Raw genomic sequence first — 17122 nt, forward strand, 5'->3', positions numbered from 1 at the left:
GTCCCTAGAATATAGGAAACTAAATCCTATACTAAAACCGAATCTCAACCAAACTAAAAAACATATACACTGATATCTCGCGTACTAGATATCCCAATCCTTCTTTGATTCTTGTTTTAGTTTAGGCATATGTTGATTTAATGCTAAATCCAACGATGCATATCTCAGTTTTACATTAATTTGAACTCTTATGTATCTGCTTCACCTGGGTTGTCGCTTTTTACTGCATTTTGCAGCCATTAAGGTCTTTCCATTCCTTGTTTGTGCCGTTTTATCCGTTTCATTTTATACGATAATTTATCCAGAAGAAAACTAGGAACTGCTTGTTATGTAATTGCTTAATTTTACATCCTCTGCCACCCCCAAAATTGAGGCCTTGACATGAGCATGCTTTGAAACAAAGATTTAATTCAAGATTATCAACTGCATTAAACAAAAGAGGGTAAGAAGGACCCTGTGTATACAAAGTATACATTTACAAGTTTAAAAAATCTATGAACTCAAATTTCAGGCTACCAACTTTGCTACCATGGATTTCCTCCTCTTCTGATAGCTTGACCCTTACGTCAGCAATATTTTAGCGTGATATGCCTGCTATTTTTTTATTTTTTATTTTGGACAAACGATGGTGTTAATAGTTAGTTGTTAGAGAGAGAGAAATAGGTGGGGATGAAACTCGCACCACAGCGTATAGGTGTGGTATGCCTACTATGACATGTAGAGATATCGTAGAAATTACAGAAATTACAGTTCTGCGTCAGTATCACTGTCATCAAGCATATTTGATTCTGTCTCACTTTCACCGTCATCGAACATAGTTAATCCTGCCTCACGCTCACCGTCATCAGGGATAGTTCCCTTCACAGGCGAGTCTTCATCATCACTCATTTCGGAATTATACACATCTTCACTCCAGACACCAGATTCAAATCCTTGGCGCCTTTCAACTATAGTCTTGACCCTCTTCTCAAAATCTTCATCCGTGCAGGCCAGCATGTAGCGTAGTTTTAAATTAATACAATTCTCTGTAAGAACCTTGTGCCTTGGAATAATTCGGCCCTCGAGGGAGTAACTGAAAAACCTGGACAAGATCTCATTATGGTCAACGTCAATAGTAGAGAAGGAACACGATAAATTATTACAAAAAGTTAATAGCAAAGTGAAAAGAAAAGCTTAAATTTGAATTCCAAAAGCTTGATGCTTTCACCTTGGAAACTCAATGAGGGCTTTCAAAGGGCGAACCATAGTTCTCCTCAAGTAACGGTACTTTGGACGAAGAACATCTATATTGTATCGCAGCAGCATGGGAAAATCAGCAATCATCTCACCTAAAACTCCATGATGTATGCCAAGTGATCGAAAATATTTCACATTAACCTCAAGCTTTTTCACAATGTTGCATCCTAAGAGCTCTGGTCCCAAAGCTATAACCTTTCCAATATCCCTCTCACTAACTCCAGCTTTGGTCATCAAGAATATGATCTGTATAATATTCCAGTAACACGTTACAAGGGTGAATACCAGATGTTACTCTTTTAATTAAAAACTGAACCTGGATATTAAGGGCCCGTTCGATAACCACTTCGTTTTTAGTTGATATTTTTATTGGGATTAGTGAGGAAATAAAAGAGAGAAAAGAGGGATGAGCAAAGGTGAAGGAAAGGTGGGGCAAGGGACGTGAACCGTACAAAGAAGTTTACACAAGGTGCAAACTAAAACTGAACCATTTTTTGTAGGTTTTCTTTTCTAGTTTTTTTTTTGTTTCCTACCTTCTAATTTCTCCCTTCCTCCACCTTTATCCACCCTACTTCGTTCCTCTTTCTCCATAAACATTCCCTCTATCTTTTAAGAAAAATGAAAAGCTAAAACTAAAATGAAGGCTATCGAACGGGCCATAAATATTTATCATGAACCAACATAAAAGTAAAAGTCCAACCAGTGTAATCAGTTTCAACATGGAGCACTGAGATATACTTTGAAAAGTCACCACACCAAATAAGATTCAAATCACACATCTTTCAAGCATATATCAGTAATAATCATAAGTTTCTCCTACCAAATGTGGTTGAATGGGTTCTGTCAAAACCTTTAAAAACAAAATGAGAAGCCTTAAGTCCTTCTCATCACAGCTATCTGTTTTATTGATACTAACTGTTTCATGAATACTATCTCTAACGATCTCCAGGCTTTTCTCAAGTACACCACAGCCGATGAAGCAATTGAACAATTAGCAGTTTCTGACAACCAAAACTAATATAACTGTGAATTCTGTTATTTGATATCATTTAGTCTGTTGCTGCAATAAAGTTACTGTGCCTATATATTAAACTCAGAATTTAGGTTGATCCATTCAATCCCATGACCTGATTTTAATTTATTATTTTCATGGCTTTGAAGTTAACCCATGCACCTAATAGAATGGAACCTGAACCCACCCTCACTTTAACCAGCTTACTACAACAAGAAGGACAAGTTTCCGTGCTAAACTATTAGAAATCAACTGATTTATTTTTCTAATACAGAAAGATATATTATTGTGTGCATGCATGTGCACATATGGTGTGTGTTCAAGAGCTGTTAATACAAATAAATTACCACATAAACTTAAAGGAATGATAGGAAACAGAAACAGAACTTGAATAAGAAAAGAACAAACCACTGGCCGAATTTTCTTGTAGAGGCTGTATGTTAGCAACGGAGGAAACTTTACAAGCATTTTGCCTATGGCATCATCTCGAATGCCTATGTCCTGAAAAAACTTTACCTGCATGTAGGAAAATAAACATCAAGATCATCATATGTGTGGTTTGCCTATTTACCACTTAGCATTAACCTATTATGCATAGAGTTCATAAACAATTGACAGAACTACATAGTAGTCAAGGAACATGGATTCCTAAAACAGGATCCGGTGGAAGGTAAAGAAATGTAAAGAAGAATTCAGCTAGATTAGATAGTTTCAGGTTAGTTTCATGATATTAGGCATCAACAACAAAGTTCAAGCGCAAGAAGTGTGGCGTACCTTTGGCACAATGGTTTTCTCATAATCAACACAGAAAATTATTGGTTTAATGGTAAGCATTCTCCTCATACCATCACGGGTTATGCCATGGTAATACAAATACTTAACTAGAGGCTTCCATCTTTCCTCAATGCTACAACCCATCAGGTGTGGCCTAAATGCTAGCAATTTGCCAACGTCCTCGGTACTAAGACCAAACTCCTTCAAATAGTTAACCTGGACAAACAAGAGCAGCATCTCACTACATGTATATGCAAATCAGTAAGCTCAGTTTTTATTTTATTTTATTTTATTTCTGTATATATATATATATATCAATACACCCAAACCATGAAACCGGTATGCAATTTACTCCACATTCTTCTAACTCAAACCCTAAAGCCCATGTCAGTCATGTCATGATACTTTGGAATAGTATGATACTGTACGATTTCAATTTTCAATCAATCAATGATCAGCAGAAGGAGTCGGCTACCTTTTGGTTCATCTCAACAAGAGTATAGTAGCCAAGTACCCTGGGAAAATCAAAGACCATTGTGCCAAAATCCTTTTCATTGATACCCATTTCAAAGTAAAACCCCGTACGAGCTTTCACTTCTTCTAAACTGTAGGACAAGAGTTGCGGGCATCGGCTCATGACACAACCCATCCAATCCCTCTTAACTCCATTGCTCTCCAAATACTCAACAATCTCATTCAACTCTTCATCGCTGCGCTCCAGAAAATGATCTCCAGCTTTCACAAGCGCAACCCCAATAAACCTCCCCTTAACATGAATGGACTTCAACCACACCGCAAGACGTCTAATCGAGCCAATGTCTCCCTTTGACAAGCATATCAGCTTCCCAATTTGGGGATATGAAAGTGAGTTATGCTTCAACCACCTATACAATCCAATTCCGTTAACCAAATTGTGGACACATAAATCCCTTTAAATCCAGAAATTTCAATCTCTTTGTTTCTTACTAACTAATAGCTCATGGAAATTGAAACCTTCAAAGGAAAAGAGTAAAGCTTTTGATAATACCTAATGCAGGGCACAACTTCGGAGTCTTCAATGACAATTTTGGCGCGAAAATTGAAGGTGGAATCTGAGAACTCCGGCGAGCGTTTCATGGCGGCAGCTTCGATCATGACGTAGTCAAGGAAGTCGGTCAAGGTCTCGGTCAGATTGGTGGCATAGGTGATTCCAAATTTGCCCTTGGTCATCATAACCTCCTTAAAAATCTCTGCCGTGACCTTCCGGCGAATCTCCAGAGCCCGCATTATCATCCGGTGCTCGTCGTCGTCGTCACGAAAGGAATCGAGGGAGGATGAGTCGAGGGAGATGGAGCCAGGGAACTGAGGAGTACGTTTGCGGAGGAGGGAGCGTTCCAGGAGCTTGGATTTGTCGTCGGGAGGGGGAGGAGGAGGGGGATGGTGAGAGTTAAGGTTAGGGTTGGGAAAGTGGGAGAGGCGTTGGAGGAGGAGGGCGGTGGATTTGGAGTTGTGTTTGCGGATAGTGAGGTCTGGGGGGTCATGATTGTGGTCGGGGTGTGAGGAGGCGGCGGTGGAGGGGAAAGCTTTGGGGAGGATGTGGAGGTGGAGGTGGAGGTGGAGGTGAGATTGGTAATGGTAGAAGGGAAGTGGAGTAGTCAGTTGAGTGAGTGGAGAAGAAACCGCCATTTTTGCTGCTCCACAGCATCCCATGCGGATTATAGGATATGCATCTGAACTGATGTACGGGTGGGCATAAAATCCGCAAAACTGTATCGTACCGTATAAAAAAAAAACCGTATTGATCGAAAAAGTTAAATTTGAATAAAAAATCGAACCGGACTGTTAAAATTGGTTTCGGTTTCGATTTGGAATGAACAAAAACTGACAGGAACCGAACCGTTTTATTAATAATTAATTAATTAATTATATATATATACACGCATGTCATAATAAGTTAAAAAATTAGTTTCACCAAGTTGCAAAGTAGTGGATCTTATCCCAATTAGGACTCACTCACCTCACCCTTACTCACACGGCCTCACTTTTCACATCCCCATTCTCCCATTTCACACAGCTGACCCTCACTCATGGCCTCTCATCAAAACATATCAGCGATTCCTCAGCCCACAACCTCAGCTCTCTGCAAAGACCCTCATCATCTCTCCTCTGCGACAGCTCACGACTCTTCGTCCTCCATCCTACCTCCTTAGTATTTTCTCCATCTTTTCTCATAATTGAGATTAGGAATATAGTAGTTTTCCATTCTCTTTTACCTGCACTATATATGTGTGATTAACACTGTCTAATTGAGTCATGTGACTCCTATCTTGCAGATGGGTTCCTTGCTAGTGTCATGAGTAAAGGTACGTAACATGATTTGTTCCCTTTTTTTTGGTTCCATATAAGTTAGATCCTTCTCTTAGTTTATCATAAGAGTTCGGGCACTAACACGGTCTTCAACAGAACCTTTTTTTTTTTTTTTTTTTCCTTTTCTATTTTTTAATTTGATCTAAGGGTTAATTTGTAGTTTTTTTTAATAAATATTTTGTACTTTGTCAATAGACTTGCAGGCCAACTCTTAATTCTTAATTCATCACAAAATCCTTGTGGAATGAAGGATATTTACCTAGATTAGTGAAGGTAGAATATAGGGGTAGGGATAGCGATCGTGAAAGGGATGATGGGGTTAAAGATAAACAAGAGATGGCATGTGTTTGACATTTACTTGATATTGCCATCCTGATTCTAACACCAACAACCCCAAAACGAATTATCTAATAATATTTTTATGGTTTCCTACTTGTTATGTATATTCCTTTTTCCATTGTTATTGTTATGTCTTTGTAAAGCAATCTCTGGTCACTCATGACTTGTTTAGTTGCATTTACAATAAGTCTTATATGAAGGAAGCTTCTATTCTATTGCAGAAGATAGCAGCTGTACACATTTGTACTCAAAATTGGTTCATGTCAAATAACATCTCAATTTTAGATGACGAGACAATCTTGGAATATATGGAGTTTTATGAAGCACTTGAAACAGGTATGAATATTTATTTTTCATTACTTTGTTTTTGTTTTTTTTCTCTTGTTTTGTTGCATGCTTCCTTTCTTATTTTCCAATGAGTTCTTGATTTTTATATGTTCTAGAAAAAAGGAATGGTTACACATCTAGCATTGGGGATTCATAAACTATTCAGTCCTAATTTATCACCTTTTACTAGTGATGGTATGTATGTAACTTTAATTTTTTAGCACCTTCCTTACGAATTTGAGTTGTAAGATATATAATTTTGAATTCAACGAATAAGATATATAATTAACTGATACATGAAGGAGATCATATGGGATAGTTAAATTGTTTGATAGAATCTTGTGTTAAGCTAGGAGAATCCTAGAAGATATCTAGAAGTAGATATTGCATCCTCTTTAGGTGTGATTACTTGCAGCGCCCACCAATTCCCAGATTGTAGGAACTCCAAGACATATAGAGGATCTGACTGATTCCATACCTAATCAAATCAATGTGTCTTGTAGAACAAGCATGGTCATTCTCAACGAAGTTGCTTGGACTTCGCCCACTACTCCGAAAAGGATGATGATGGCACCACTGCTTCATCAATCCAGCTCCGCTCGAAGCTGTTAAGTCCATGACCGGACTTCTGAAGTAATTATATTCCAATCCTTCTTACTCCAACTCTGAAAAATTATATTCTCTTAGTATATATTAAGAGGGATATTATAATCACCTTTTACAACTCATAACAATATTATTGAATTGATGTAAGCTATCTTCCATTGATGTTTACAGGGTTTATTAGTCTTTTTAATTTATTTTTTATTGCTGCGACTAGTAGGAATAATGAAATTGTGGATAGTGGATAGAATAACATGTCACATGCTTCCCAGTTCAATATCTAGAGTGCAAAATTCGAATGAGTAGCCTCTTACAAATTATATATATAGATATAGATAGATATAGGTATATACCAAATTCAAACAATGAAGGAAACAGATGGCTGAAAAATAAACTCAAACTTGCTTTATTTTATTTTATTACAAAGTAAAGTTATAAACTGTTTTAATCTTTGAGGGGCGGACTCAAACTCGAGAGCAAGGCACACATTACTGTAGTCAAACGACCTAAGCCACATCTGTTTACAAACTCGCTCCACTGCTATTATTAATTGGGAGCGGCTGCTCCTCTAGTGGTTAAAGGCATGGTTGTGTGTTCGATTTCTCCTAATCGTTTCGCTTGAGTCCAAGGGGGAGCAATCATACCGAAACTGATTGAACGTGACCGGATGGTTTGTGTAGTGTCATTTTATTTTATATTTTTTCCATTTTCCAGCGCTACACCAAAAGGCCAAGATTCTCTTTTGATATCTTTTAGAATAGTACTGGTATTATAACATATAGTCCCGTTCTCTTGGTCGATCGGTGCAAGGATGCACTCAGACAGTTATAACACATGCTAGCAAAGGAGAAACTTGGACTTTGGGTTTGGTAGGTGACCTCACCTACCTACATCTGTTGAAAATGTGAAGGGTAAATGATTCAGGAATAACGGTAAAAGCAGTAGCCGGTAGAAAATGTAGAACTGAAAAGTCCCAGTATATATAAAAGCTCACTTTCTGTTCCACAATTCCTTTTTTGGTGTTGTGTTTTCCTGCTAAACCCAAATGTGAGAATCTGATTTGAATGAAGAAATCTTTAAAAATTACAATTTACACTGACCAGAAACTGAACAGGAACAGAACAAATCAATTACAAATAAAATTGTAGCCCTTCCAACAAATATGAACCCTATCCGCCAACGGCACCCCCCATCCTTCTCATCCTCAAGCTGAATTCACCATCCTGAATATCGAAATTTTGATGCAACTTCACAATCAGTGTTCCTTGAGAATCTGTGGACCATGGAACCACACCCATTTACAAAAATTGGCTTGAAACACCACCCAACTCCAAAACCAAGAGGCGCTTTGCTGGGGTACCAACAGACAGGCACTCAAATAAGCCTGCTGTGTTATTAACAAAGAATCAAGAACAGTCAAGGTGAATCCTCTAGTTCTGGTCAGGTTTTTCTACATCATGTACACCAGATGGTTCCGGACATATATCCCTAGAATGCCGTCTGCGTGAGGATGAATGTTCCCCGCCACCATTCGTTGGACCACTTCCCTGCGAACCACTGGTTCCTGAATGTTTTAAGCCACTTGCTCCTTCCCCTTTCATAGTTGAGGCTCCTGGGATGACCACTACCTCAGATGAGCTGCGCCAGCTACCAAACACAGCAGCATTCCAAGACCCTCTGGAAGAGGCTGTTCTGAGCCTTGCAGAACCGGAGCTATCTTCCCTCACCACCTTCAAAGGGTTTTCCAAAGCCTTGAGAATATATCTCATTAGGGGACGCCTTGAGGGCTTCGGATTTAGGCAGGACCTGGCCACAACAGCCATGGCCCACACTTCCTCTAATAGGTCGTCATCCACAATCAGTGATGGATCCACAATTTTTGTCACAAGTTCTTTATCATATATATTGATGTAGGGTAGTATCTGATCTAACGATTCCTTCACGTCAGTGTCACTGGAAGCACTTATGCCCAACTTACCTGTTACGAGTTCAAGCAACACCTTCCCAAAACAGTAAACGTCATAGGCACACACTGCTGTTGGGGAGCCTGTACGTTTCAGATAAACATAAAATTCAGTACTAATTAACAGATTTGGAAGTACAACTACATGCTATGACTCTGGTGTGTGTAAACATGCAGAAAAGCTGGAGTGAAAACGTATGAGACTTTCAAAGGTGTCAAATTTTATTTTTTTCTTGGACCCTCTCAATTCATTTAAAATATACGTTAGAAATTTATCTGACAAGATCATTATATGCTACCACTTTCTATAAATAAAAATGAAGCCTTAGAGAATTATTAGACATATGATGGTCATTCTTTTATGCCTGAAAGATCGAAAAGTCAAATTAGGCTTTAAAAAATAAAAAATAAATTAACATATATAACTGTCCCAAAGAGCTGCAAGTCTGTTCAATGCTAGGAGAGAAACAAAAGTGAAAAAGAGCTAAAATGATTTGGGGTTCTACAACGAGATATGTACGTACCAGAAGCACCATGTTCAGATGACCTGCATTGTAAAGAAAACTGATGAGAAGTTTGTACGCACAAATGCATCAAATCTTTACAGATGATGATTAAAACAAAAAATCCAAACAAAAAAAACAAAAAAAAAAAAAAAAAACCTCAGTGCAAGGTTACACGCAATTCAGCAAAGATCAGCAAGAATGTAAACAGATCCAATTTGATAGGATCAGCATCATGAGTAACCTTGCCCCAGGCGCTAGTTTTGTTTAAGGGTTAAAGATATTAATACGAAATGTCTAATGTCTTTTACATTGAAATTATGAAAACCGCATATAGTGAAATGAGAAACAAGTATACAATGCACCTAAGGTTAATAAAACCCGTAGACAAAAGATGATGTAGGACAAAATAGGGTTGATTAAAGTGGCTAAAATTAGAGAAAAGACAATTGTGGACGATTGGCAGATGACGCAAGAAAGAAAATTCACGTTCAACCATCAAGCATTTTGTGATAAAATATGGAAAGGCGTACCGTTGGAATATTCAGGTTGCTTGAATAGGTTTTGGGAAACTTTTGGGGTAATTTTATCTTTCCTTGTCCAATAAGTATTAGGTTTCATATTCTCTAGTTAATTAGGATTTTCTTTTATGTTTCCTTTATTCATTAGATTTCCAATTAATACTAGAATTTGGGTTTGATGCCTATATAAAGGCTTATCTTGGTTCAGATTATTCATATTATTACCAATCAAATTCAGAGGTTTTCTCAATTTTCTGGTGGACTCTGTTTATGATATCGGATTTGATGCTTGTCGATCCTTCATCTTATGGGAGGGTAGTGCAGCTAAGAAGATAATAGAAGAGACTCGAAGATAGAACTGATCATATGGCATCATGAGAATTAAAATTTAACAAAAAAAAAAAAAAAAAAAAAACTTATTTAATATAGATTATATTGCAAGGAGTTAATAAACAAGGTAGTCACAGAAAAAGAAAAATATGCAAAATTGCAAATATACGGAGCAAGAAATAGATATAAAAGCACAAGCCTTTTTATAAAAAAAGATTAAAACATGTCATGTATTACCATAGTAACTCAACAACAGACTGAATAAATAATATGTCAAAATAAATATTTATAAATTCATAGACAATGTACATCCATGAATAGTCACAGTTCGGAAAGAGACAAGTGATTAGATGAAATTATTGACAGGACACTTACTGTGGCAACCGCAGCAACCTGGTAATCCTGCTTTGATGAGTGTCCCCTTCTTGAGAACGGACATCACTCAGGCTCCCTAGCCGCACTTCAAATTTATCATCAAGAAGTATACTACTTGCTTGAACATCCCTACAAAAAGAAAGTTATATCATTACTTAGACAAGAAGAATACAGAACTAATAGAGATGCTCTCCGTCACCTACATAAGTTAATCATTGATGGAAGTGCAAAGATTCAGCGCATAAAAATCTTCACTCTTCAAATAATTTATGTAAAGATTCCAAAATTTTGCTCTATTTTTTGTGTCTACCTAGAGAGGAATCGTGAAAATTTCTCTTTACATTTTTTATATTCAATTAACAATCTTAATCAAACCTAAATGTCACAATCATCATTCACTAGCTGTCTAACCAATCATGTTTTCCAAGTTGGTCAAGTCGAATATCAAGTTAGTACCATGGGTCCATCCCTCAGATAAAATCATTACCAGGAAGCTTATTGATCAAATCTGCAACTTCCACATTTTGTTTATGACCCTTAATTACGGTACAAAGTTATAGGGAAACAATATTCTTAAAGTTTTTCCCATCACTTCTGTATTCAAAACTCCATTAACTAATTCAGTGTAACTGCCATCTGATACTTCATTATACTGGAGAAGATTTAGTCTAAAATCAAATTGGCATTTGACAAGCATCTGACTTTATGCCTCAGGGATATTATAATCGCCACTTACAGGTCACAACCATATTATTGGTACTGAGCTATTTTTATAATTGAAATAAAGCAAGTCAAAATATTATCTTCCCCCTATATACGTCAAACACATTACGTAATTCTTATCCGCTGACGTTCACAGGGGTATCTTGGCCAATATACCTGACCATCTCTCAGTTTCTTTAACTCCTCTGACTCAGAATAATAAAATTTTATGGATAGAGTAAACAAATGCTATGATCATCTTCTTACAAAGCCAAAGTCAATCTATTATACCGTTAGTTTCAATTTCATGGAGACTCTAAGATGAATAGGTAGTTGTGAAAAATAAAATTTTATGAATTCCCAAAATTGCTTAATGTTGCACAAAAAGCCCTTAAAAATCATGACCACAACATTCTAATGTTGAGGAAACATTGCACTACACAAATTCCATCTAAAAATCAACTTTGTGTATGTGTGTCTATATACATTCAACGTATACGTTACATGTATATAAGTATGTATCCATCTCAAACAGTGAATAAAACAGATGCTATAGATGACAAATAAAGCATACAAAATAACAAGAACCTGATTGCTGGAGAATAAAAGAAACGTATGAGAAGAGAATGATTTAAACATAAAATATTTAACTTTTCAAGTTACCTGTGCACGTAGGGGGGATTGCATTCATGATGCAGATAGGAGAGACCCTCTGCTGCGCCTAACGCAATCTTTAATCTTGTTATCCAATCCAACGACTGTAAACTATCATCCTCTGTGCTGGTTTTCTTGAACAAGGAATTTGATAAGTCCCCATTTGGCATATATTTGTAGACCAGGAACTTCTCATTCTCATTCTCTAAACAGTGTCCCAGAAGGGGAACAAATCTTGCATGTGACACCTTACTAAAGAAATCCAATTCCTGTAGGTATGCTTCCTTTTTAATCGAGCATACATCAATCCGTTTGATGACCACAGGGATCCCATTTTCCAAGACCCCCCTGAAGAGATCCCCTGAGTGGCCATTTTTTATCAAGTTTGCATTGCTGAATTCACCCGTGGCTTGAAGCAGCTGCTGATATGTGAAAGCATCTCCTACACTAGAAAAGTTAATCGGCGCTCCTGGAGGTGGTGGACCGCCGCCTGCAGTAGCTGGCCCCACGTCAACTCCTCTTTGAGTTGTTGTTCCCCTCTTGCGTAAACATAGGAGTAGCACCACGCAAAACAACACTAAAAGAACAATCAAACCAACTCCCCCTAAAACTGCTGCCAAGATGATCACCTTTTTATTGCTCTTCCCAGCAGGTTTTGCTAGACGTGGTTGTGTAGACTCTGGCTGTCCAAAATTATCAAAAGCCAAACCCCTATTAGCATAGAACGAAGAGCATTCTTTCAATGTCCTCTGATTCTTCACATTTTGGAGGCAATTGCTGCCAAGAGATGCATTTGTGCCCACATACCCTGGCACACCACCTTCAAAATAGTTTCCCGAAATATCAATATCGCTGAACCTTCCAAGTAAAGGCGTTAGACCTCCATAGAACAGATTCCGAGAAATATTGAATACTGCAGCAGTGGCATTAGCATTCGAGCTAGAATTGGGGAGCATACCAGTGAAATTATTGCCAGAAACATCAAGAAGGCTCAATTTGGGAATTGACCACAGGACATTAGGAAGACCACCCGTGAAACCATTGTTTCTCAGAACTATGACCTGCAACTGCGTCAGTGTTGGAAACAGATTATCTGGCAAAATCCCACTCAGCAAATTGTCTGCAACTATCATTTTCTGCAAGTTCCTTAACCCCCTCAAATCAGAAGGCACTGACCCGGCCAATAGATTGGCACTTAGATCAAGGTCAACCAAACTACCAAGGTCCCCAAGTTGCGGAGGTATTGAAGCAGACAACATGTTGTTTGAAAGATTCAAATACTGAAGATTCGATAGGGTCCCAATGCCAGGAGAAATCGACCCCGATAAGTAATTCCCAGAAATGTCAAGCACAGACAGATTCCCAAGGTTGCCAAAGGATGTAGGAATGGATCCAGTAAGGCGATTTCGTGAAAGATCAAGAACCGAAAGGCCTAGCAGCTGGCTCAAACTAGCAGGAATTGTCCCAGTAAGGTTGTTATAAGACAAATACAGAGCAGTCAGATTGGTTGAATTTCCCAGACTCAATGGAATAGCACCAATCACAGAACAAGCACTGAGATCAAGCACTTGTAGGGAAATGAGTTGTTGTCCAAACCAGTCGGGAATCGAACCCGGAAGCAGGAAATTGGAAGCATTGAAAGACTGCAAAAGGGTTATATTGGCTAAAGCATTGACAGAAAATTGTGGGTTTCGACTGCCAAGTCGAGTCCTTCTAAACCCAGAAATGTTAATCCCAACAACCCTACCATTCCGGCATTCAACTCCTCTCCAGATGAAGCAAGGGTCTGCCTTTATCGGCCAGTCTCTGCCTCTCAACCCCAACGACGATCTGAGTTCCAGCAGCGCCGCCCGCTCAGCCGGTGAAACCGGTGGCATTGGCGGCTGGCTCGGCTGCTCAAATGTGGGCTCAAACAGCAACCCCACCACTACCAACAAGAAGGCGCACGATACTACGCTTCGCTGATCCACCATGACTCACAAAAATCCAACCATGCCCATCTCTCAACTCTCTCTTCTCTCTGAGGAAAAATATCAAACACTTACATTACATGTGTTTGACTACCACGGAACTGCCCAGAATTACACCTGCCCATTGCACAGTAACATTGCATTTCTCTCTCTAAAATCTCAACTTTTTCTCTCTAAAAAACACGAAAAGGCAAATGGAATATTCTTACCTCAAAATTCACACGCTTCGATTTCCCCCACTACAAACTGTTGAGGGATGGGAGGAGAGAGAAGGAGAGAGACGCAGACAAGTCTCTCTCCACTTTCGTTGCTTTCCTTTCTTTCTCTCTCTAAAATCCTCCAAAGAGATCAAAAGTAAGAAAGACACAAAATTTAGAAACAGAAAATGGAAATGGAAAAACCCATTAAATTAATTATTCTAATTTTTTAGAGACAGGGAGGGACAGAAAGTGGCTGGTCAAAGCTCCAGAGATCAACAGTGGACTATCAAATTGCTGCTCTGCTAAAAGTATTTAAATTAAAATTAAATTAAAAAAAAGAGAGAACCTAAGCAAGTGGCTTCGGGTTATGACTCTCCAACAAACAAAAACAATATGAGAGGTTTGGTTCGATACTCCGAATTATTAAATTTGTTTGACTGTGATTATAACTATATTGAAATTCTCATAACCTTTCCGTATCAAAAAATAAATAAATAATCGCAGCTTATTATTAATTGTTTCTCATTTTTTAAAACAAAAAAAAAGAAGAAAAAAAAACCTGAATTTTCTCTCCTACTTTTGTTTTTTAAATTTATTTGGTTTCTTCTCTGATAAAAGGGCTGACACTGAAAGCGATGGAAAAGTTGAAGTCTTTGGAATGTGGGGGTGGCAGCTGAGTCAATGACTGACTCGGGGTTTGGAACGGTATGACTCGGTGGTGGGCCAGAACCCAATTCCGGCGCCGGCTCAGCGGGTTAGGTTTAAGTTTGACCTCCGGTAATCCCGCCCATTCCAGCCAATCAGACCTATCCACTGTTCCATTTTTTCGGCTTTCCTAATTTTATCCCCTTCTATGGAAAATGTTTAAGGGAAGTACAGATGAGACCCTTTTGTATGTGATTCTTCTGATTTCTAGGCTGTCAAGCATTGGAAATGAATATGTGGACATGAACAAAATTGTATTCTCTCTGTCTCTGTGGGAGGAGGGAGGGAGGTATGGAATAAAATTTGGGTAAAATGGTAGGTTTTGGTTGTGTAAAAATGTTATATACTACCACTTAATACTACGATCTAGTGATATTTCACTTTACTTGTAAGTGATAGGTTTTAGGTTCGATTCCCTCTAAAAGCGAATTTAAGTTATATTATTGTTAGCCTATTATGAGGTTTAGTCTATTCGCTTAGCATAGACAATATCGTTTGTTAAAACAAATGGTGTGTACCTGAATTTTAATGACATTTTGTGGTACATGATCATTATTTTTCTTCAATAAGCTTATAAGAATTAAGGTATTTTTTTTAATAATTTAAATGGTAATTTGCACCTAAATGGACACAAAGGGTTGGATTCTCTCTCTCTCTCTCTCTCTCTCTCTCTCTCTCTCTCTCTCTAACCCAACGAACCTACATGATTTCTAAATTTGGAAATCTCATTTGAAGAAAATACTAGTGAGTAGTGAGGTGGAAGGAAACCTAGTGAATTAAATTATTAGGGAGCCATTTGACAATACAATGAACTTTGCCTGGTTTAAAAGATATCATGCATGTGATGATTAGGGCAAGCACATAACTATTTCATCATATTTTAGTATTCTTTGATTTACATAAAAAGGATGGGGACAAATCAAATATGCTACACAATGAAGTGGCAATTCCAATTTCTTGTGTTACACTTTGGCTAATTGAGGTCGATTAGGTATGAATTATTGTTTTCATTAGCTACAAATGAAGAGGATAGATTTTAATTGGATTTACAACTCAAATTATATTACTTGGGAAAACAAAACTATATGAGAGACTAGTATCTTGGAAGATAATTTTCCATACAGGGCAGTTTCCTAAAAAAAAATTTATATATATTTATTTTGGAAACAATCTAGCAATGACCCTTCAACTTATGACATTCTTTCCATTTGTTCCCTCAAATTTCAATTGGTTATGATCCCCATTAATTTAATTTCCTTCAATTGTCAAATACTACATGTTATGTGTTGTGGCTTTCTTCGATTGTTAAATTTACTGTAATATGTTGTGACCTATTTATAAGTAGGAGAGAAAGGGTGCGGCAGAGAGAGAAAGGGGGCTAAGGAGAACTGAGTGATCTATTCCCCTTTGTCATTCCTTTATTTATAGTAAACAATAGAAAGAGAGAAACAGATTTGCTAGGATTGAGTGTGTTTTTTTCCCTTGTTGATACGGACTATGATTGCCTTGATCACAAATGAAAGTTTAATTAGTTGTTAATTGGGTTATTTCTTGTTTTTAGGGAGTTTGTTAGAAATGCTAGTTGTAAGTGCTGTGTGGGAGTTGTATAAGGAGTAGGATTCTCTCCCCTCCTCTTTTCAGTCCCTTCTATCCCCTCCTCTCACATTCTCTATTTTGTCTTTCTCTTTCTATAAAAAAATTAATATAAGATGTTGACGTAGCTTAACTGTGATCGTTCAAATAGGAGGGGAGGGAAAAAAAGATGGAAGAGAATCCTACTCCCTTGTATAATAGCACAATTGGGAGAAAAGTTGTAATGGTCATTTTATTAAAGAAATATTAAATTTAAAAATACTAGAGCTCTGCTCATTTTTCCTTATCGATTCCTTCCTCTAGTGTCATTTGCTTCTGATATTGGTTAAGGTCGAAACGAACCTTGTCACTAGTATCAACCAATTTGCTCCTAGTTCTCCTTTTGTGCATTTCCCACCACACCACCACCACTCGTTTTTCCGCCATGGGTTCTCATGTTGCTGCGCTTGAAGCTTCCTTGGAATCTTTGCCAGTGGCGCTCCAAGCTACCTTCTTTAATGCTTTGGACACCAAGCTCACGGTGTTTTCGAGCAATTCAGACCGGAGCTATCGTGAGGCAGCAGGGGAGGTTCTACCTCATAACCCACCTGTCACGATGAAGCCGATCATCTCCAATTCAATTCATATCAAACACAAAGCAGCCGACCTATGATGGTAGAGGCAGTCCACTACATCCACAATGACAATAACAACTTTATTTTCCTCAATTCACTGAAGGTGATGACCCCTTGTCCTGGATCTATCGAGCAGAGTATTATTTTTCCTACTATGACACACCGGAGCATCAGAAGGTGGTCATAATACCCTTCCACCTCGAGAATAAGGCCTTGTAATTGTTCCAATGAAAGGATTGCTTATAAACTACTCCTCGCTGGGAAGACTTCACAAAAGCTTTCTATCAGGAGTTTGGCCCCCTCTGAATTTAAAGATAATGCAGAGGCCCTCTTCTTATTGCACCAAACAAGTACA

General features: G+C 38.0%; 2 protein-coding genes and 1 long non-coding RNA gene across 7 annotated transcripts; 1 reads left to right on the top strand and 2 right to left on the bottom strand.

Moving 5' to 3' along the window:
* Nucleotides 1–664: 664 nt before the first annotated feature.
* EMB2219 (Mitochondrial transcription termination factor family protein) lies at nt 665–4873 on the bottom strand. Of its 2 annotated transcripts, none has more exons than XM_068465119.2 (6): nt 4050–4873; nt 3498–3906; nt 3023–3238; nt 2657–2764; nt 1208–1482; nt 665–1081 (listed from the first exon to the last, which is right to left on the bottom strand). In XM_068465119.2, exons 1-6 carry the CDS (start codon nt 4709–4711, stop codon nt 745–747), a joined length of 2007 nt encoding a protein of 668 aa, XP_068321220.2. In that variant the 5' UTR covers nt 4712–4873; the 3' UTR covers nt 665–744. The 2 variants fall into 2 exon arrangements, with proteins under 2 accessions (XP_068321220.2, XP_088550951.1); XM_088694825.1 differs by having other exon boundaries at nt 665–1072; nt 4050–4751.
* A 185-nt stretch (nt 4874–5058) lies between these two features.
* LOC148697065 (uncharacterized) lies at nt 5059–6806 on the top strand. Of its 2 annotated transcripts, XR_015963031.1 has the most exons (4): nt 5059–5210; nt 5335–5364; nt 5929–6043; nt 6538–6806. It is a non-coding gene; the product is annotated as an uncharacterized LOC148697065 (long non-coding RNA). The 2 variants fall into 2 exon arrangements; XR_015963030.1 differs by having other exon boundaries at nt 5059–5364.
* A 780-nt stretch (nt 6807–7586) lies between these two features.
* On the bottom strand, nt 7587–14275 carry LOC137726070 (putative LRR receptor-like serine/threonine-protein kinase At2g16250). 3 transcript variants are annotated; one of them, XM_088694826.1, is made up of 5 exons: nt 13865–14275; nt 11695–13772; nt 10330–10458; nt 9125–9147; nt 7587–8684 (listed from the first exon to the last, which is right to left on the bottom strand). In XM_088694826.1, exons 2-5 carry the CDS (start codon nt 13656–13658, stop codon nt 8068–8070), a joined length of 2733 nt encoding a protein of 910 aa, XP_088550952.1. In that variant the 5' UTR covers nt 13659–13772; nt 13865–14275; the 3' UTR covers nt 7587–8067. The 3 variants fall into 3 exon arrangements, with proteins under 3 accessions (XP_088550952.1, XP_088550953.1, XP_068321033.2); XM_088694827.1 differs by having other exon boundaries at nt 11695–13705; nt 13865–14035; XM_068464932.2 differs by having other exon boundaries at nt 11695–14250.
* Nucleotides 14276–17122: the final 2847 nt, after the last annotated feature.

The sequence above is a fragment of the Pyrus communis genome, chromosome 5, assembly GCF_041283825.1.
Source record: "Pyrus communis isolate YQ-2024b chromosome 5, ASM4128382v1, whole genome shotgun sequence".
Taxonomy (NCBI): domain Eukaryota; kingdom Viridiplantae; phylum Streptophyta; class Magnoliopsida; order Rosales; family Rosaceae; genus Pyrus; species Pyrus communis.

Coding starts and splice junctions, on each gene's coding strand:
- EMB2219 (XM_068465119.2), bottom strand. CDS start 4,711: ATGGGATGCTGTGGAGCAGCAAAAATGGCGGTTTCTTCTCCACTCACT. Junction 3,239..3,497: donor TTGTTGAGATGAACCAAAAG/GTAGCCGACTCC, acceptor TTGTTTGTCCAG/GTTAACTATTTGAAGGAGTT. Junction 2,765..3,022: donor AGAAAACCATTGTGCCAAAG/GTACGCCACACT, acceptor TCCTACATGCAG/GTAAAGTTTTTTCAGGACAT.
- LOC137726070 (XM_088694826.1), bottom strand. CDS start 13,658: ATGGTGGATCAGCGAAGCGTAGTATCGTGCGCCTTCTTGTTGGTAGTG. Junction 10,459..11,694: donor AATCCCCCCTACGTGCACAG/GTAACTTGAAAA, acceptor TTCTTTTTGTAG/GGATGTTCAAGCAAGTAGTA. Junction 8,685..9,124: donor ATCTGAACATGGTGCTTCTG/GTACGTACATAT, acceptor TGAAACGTACAG/GCTCCCCAACAGCAGTGTGT.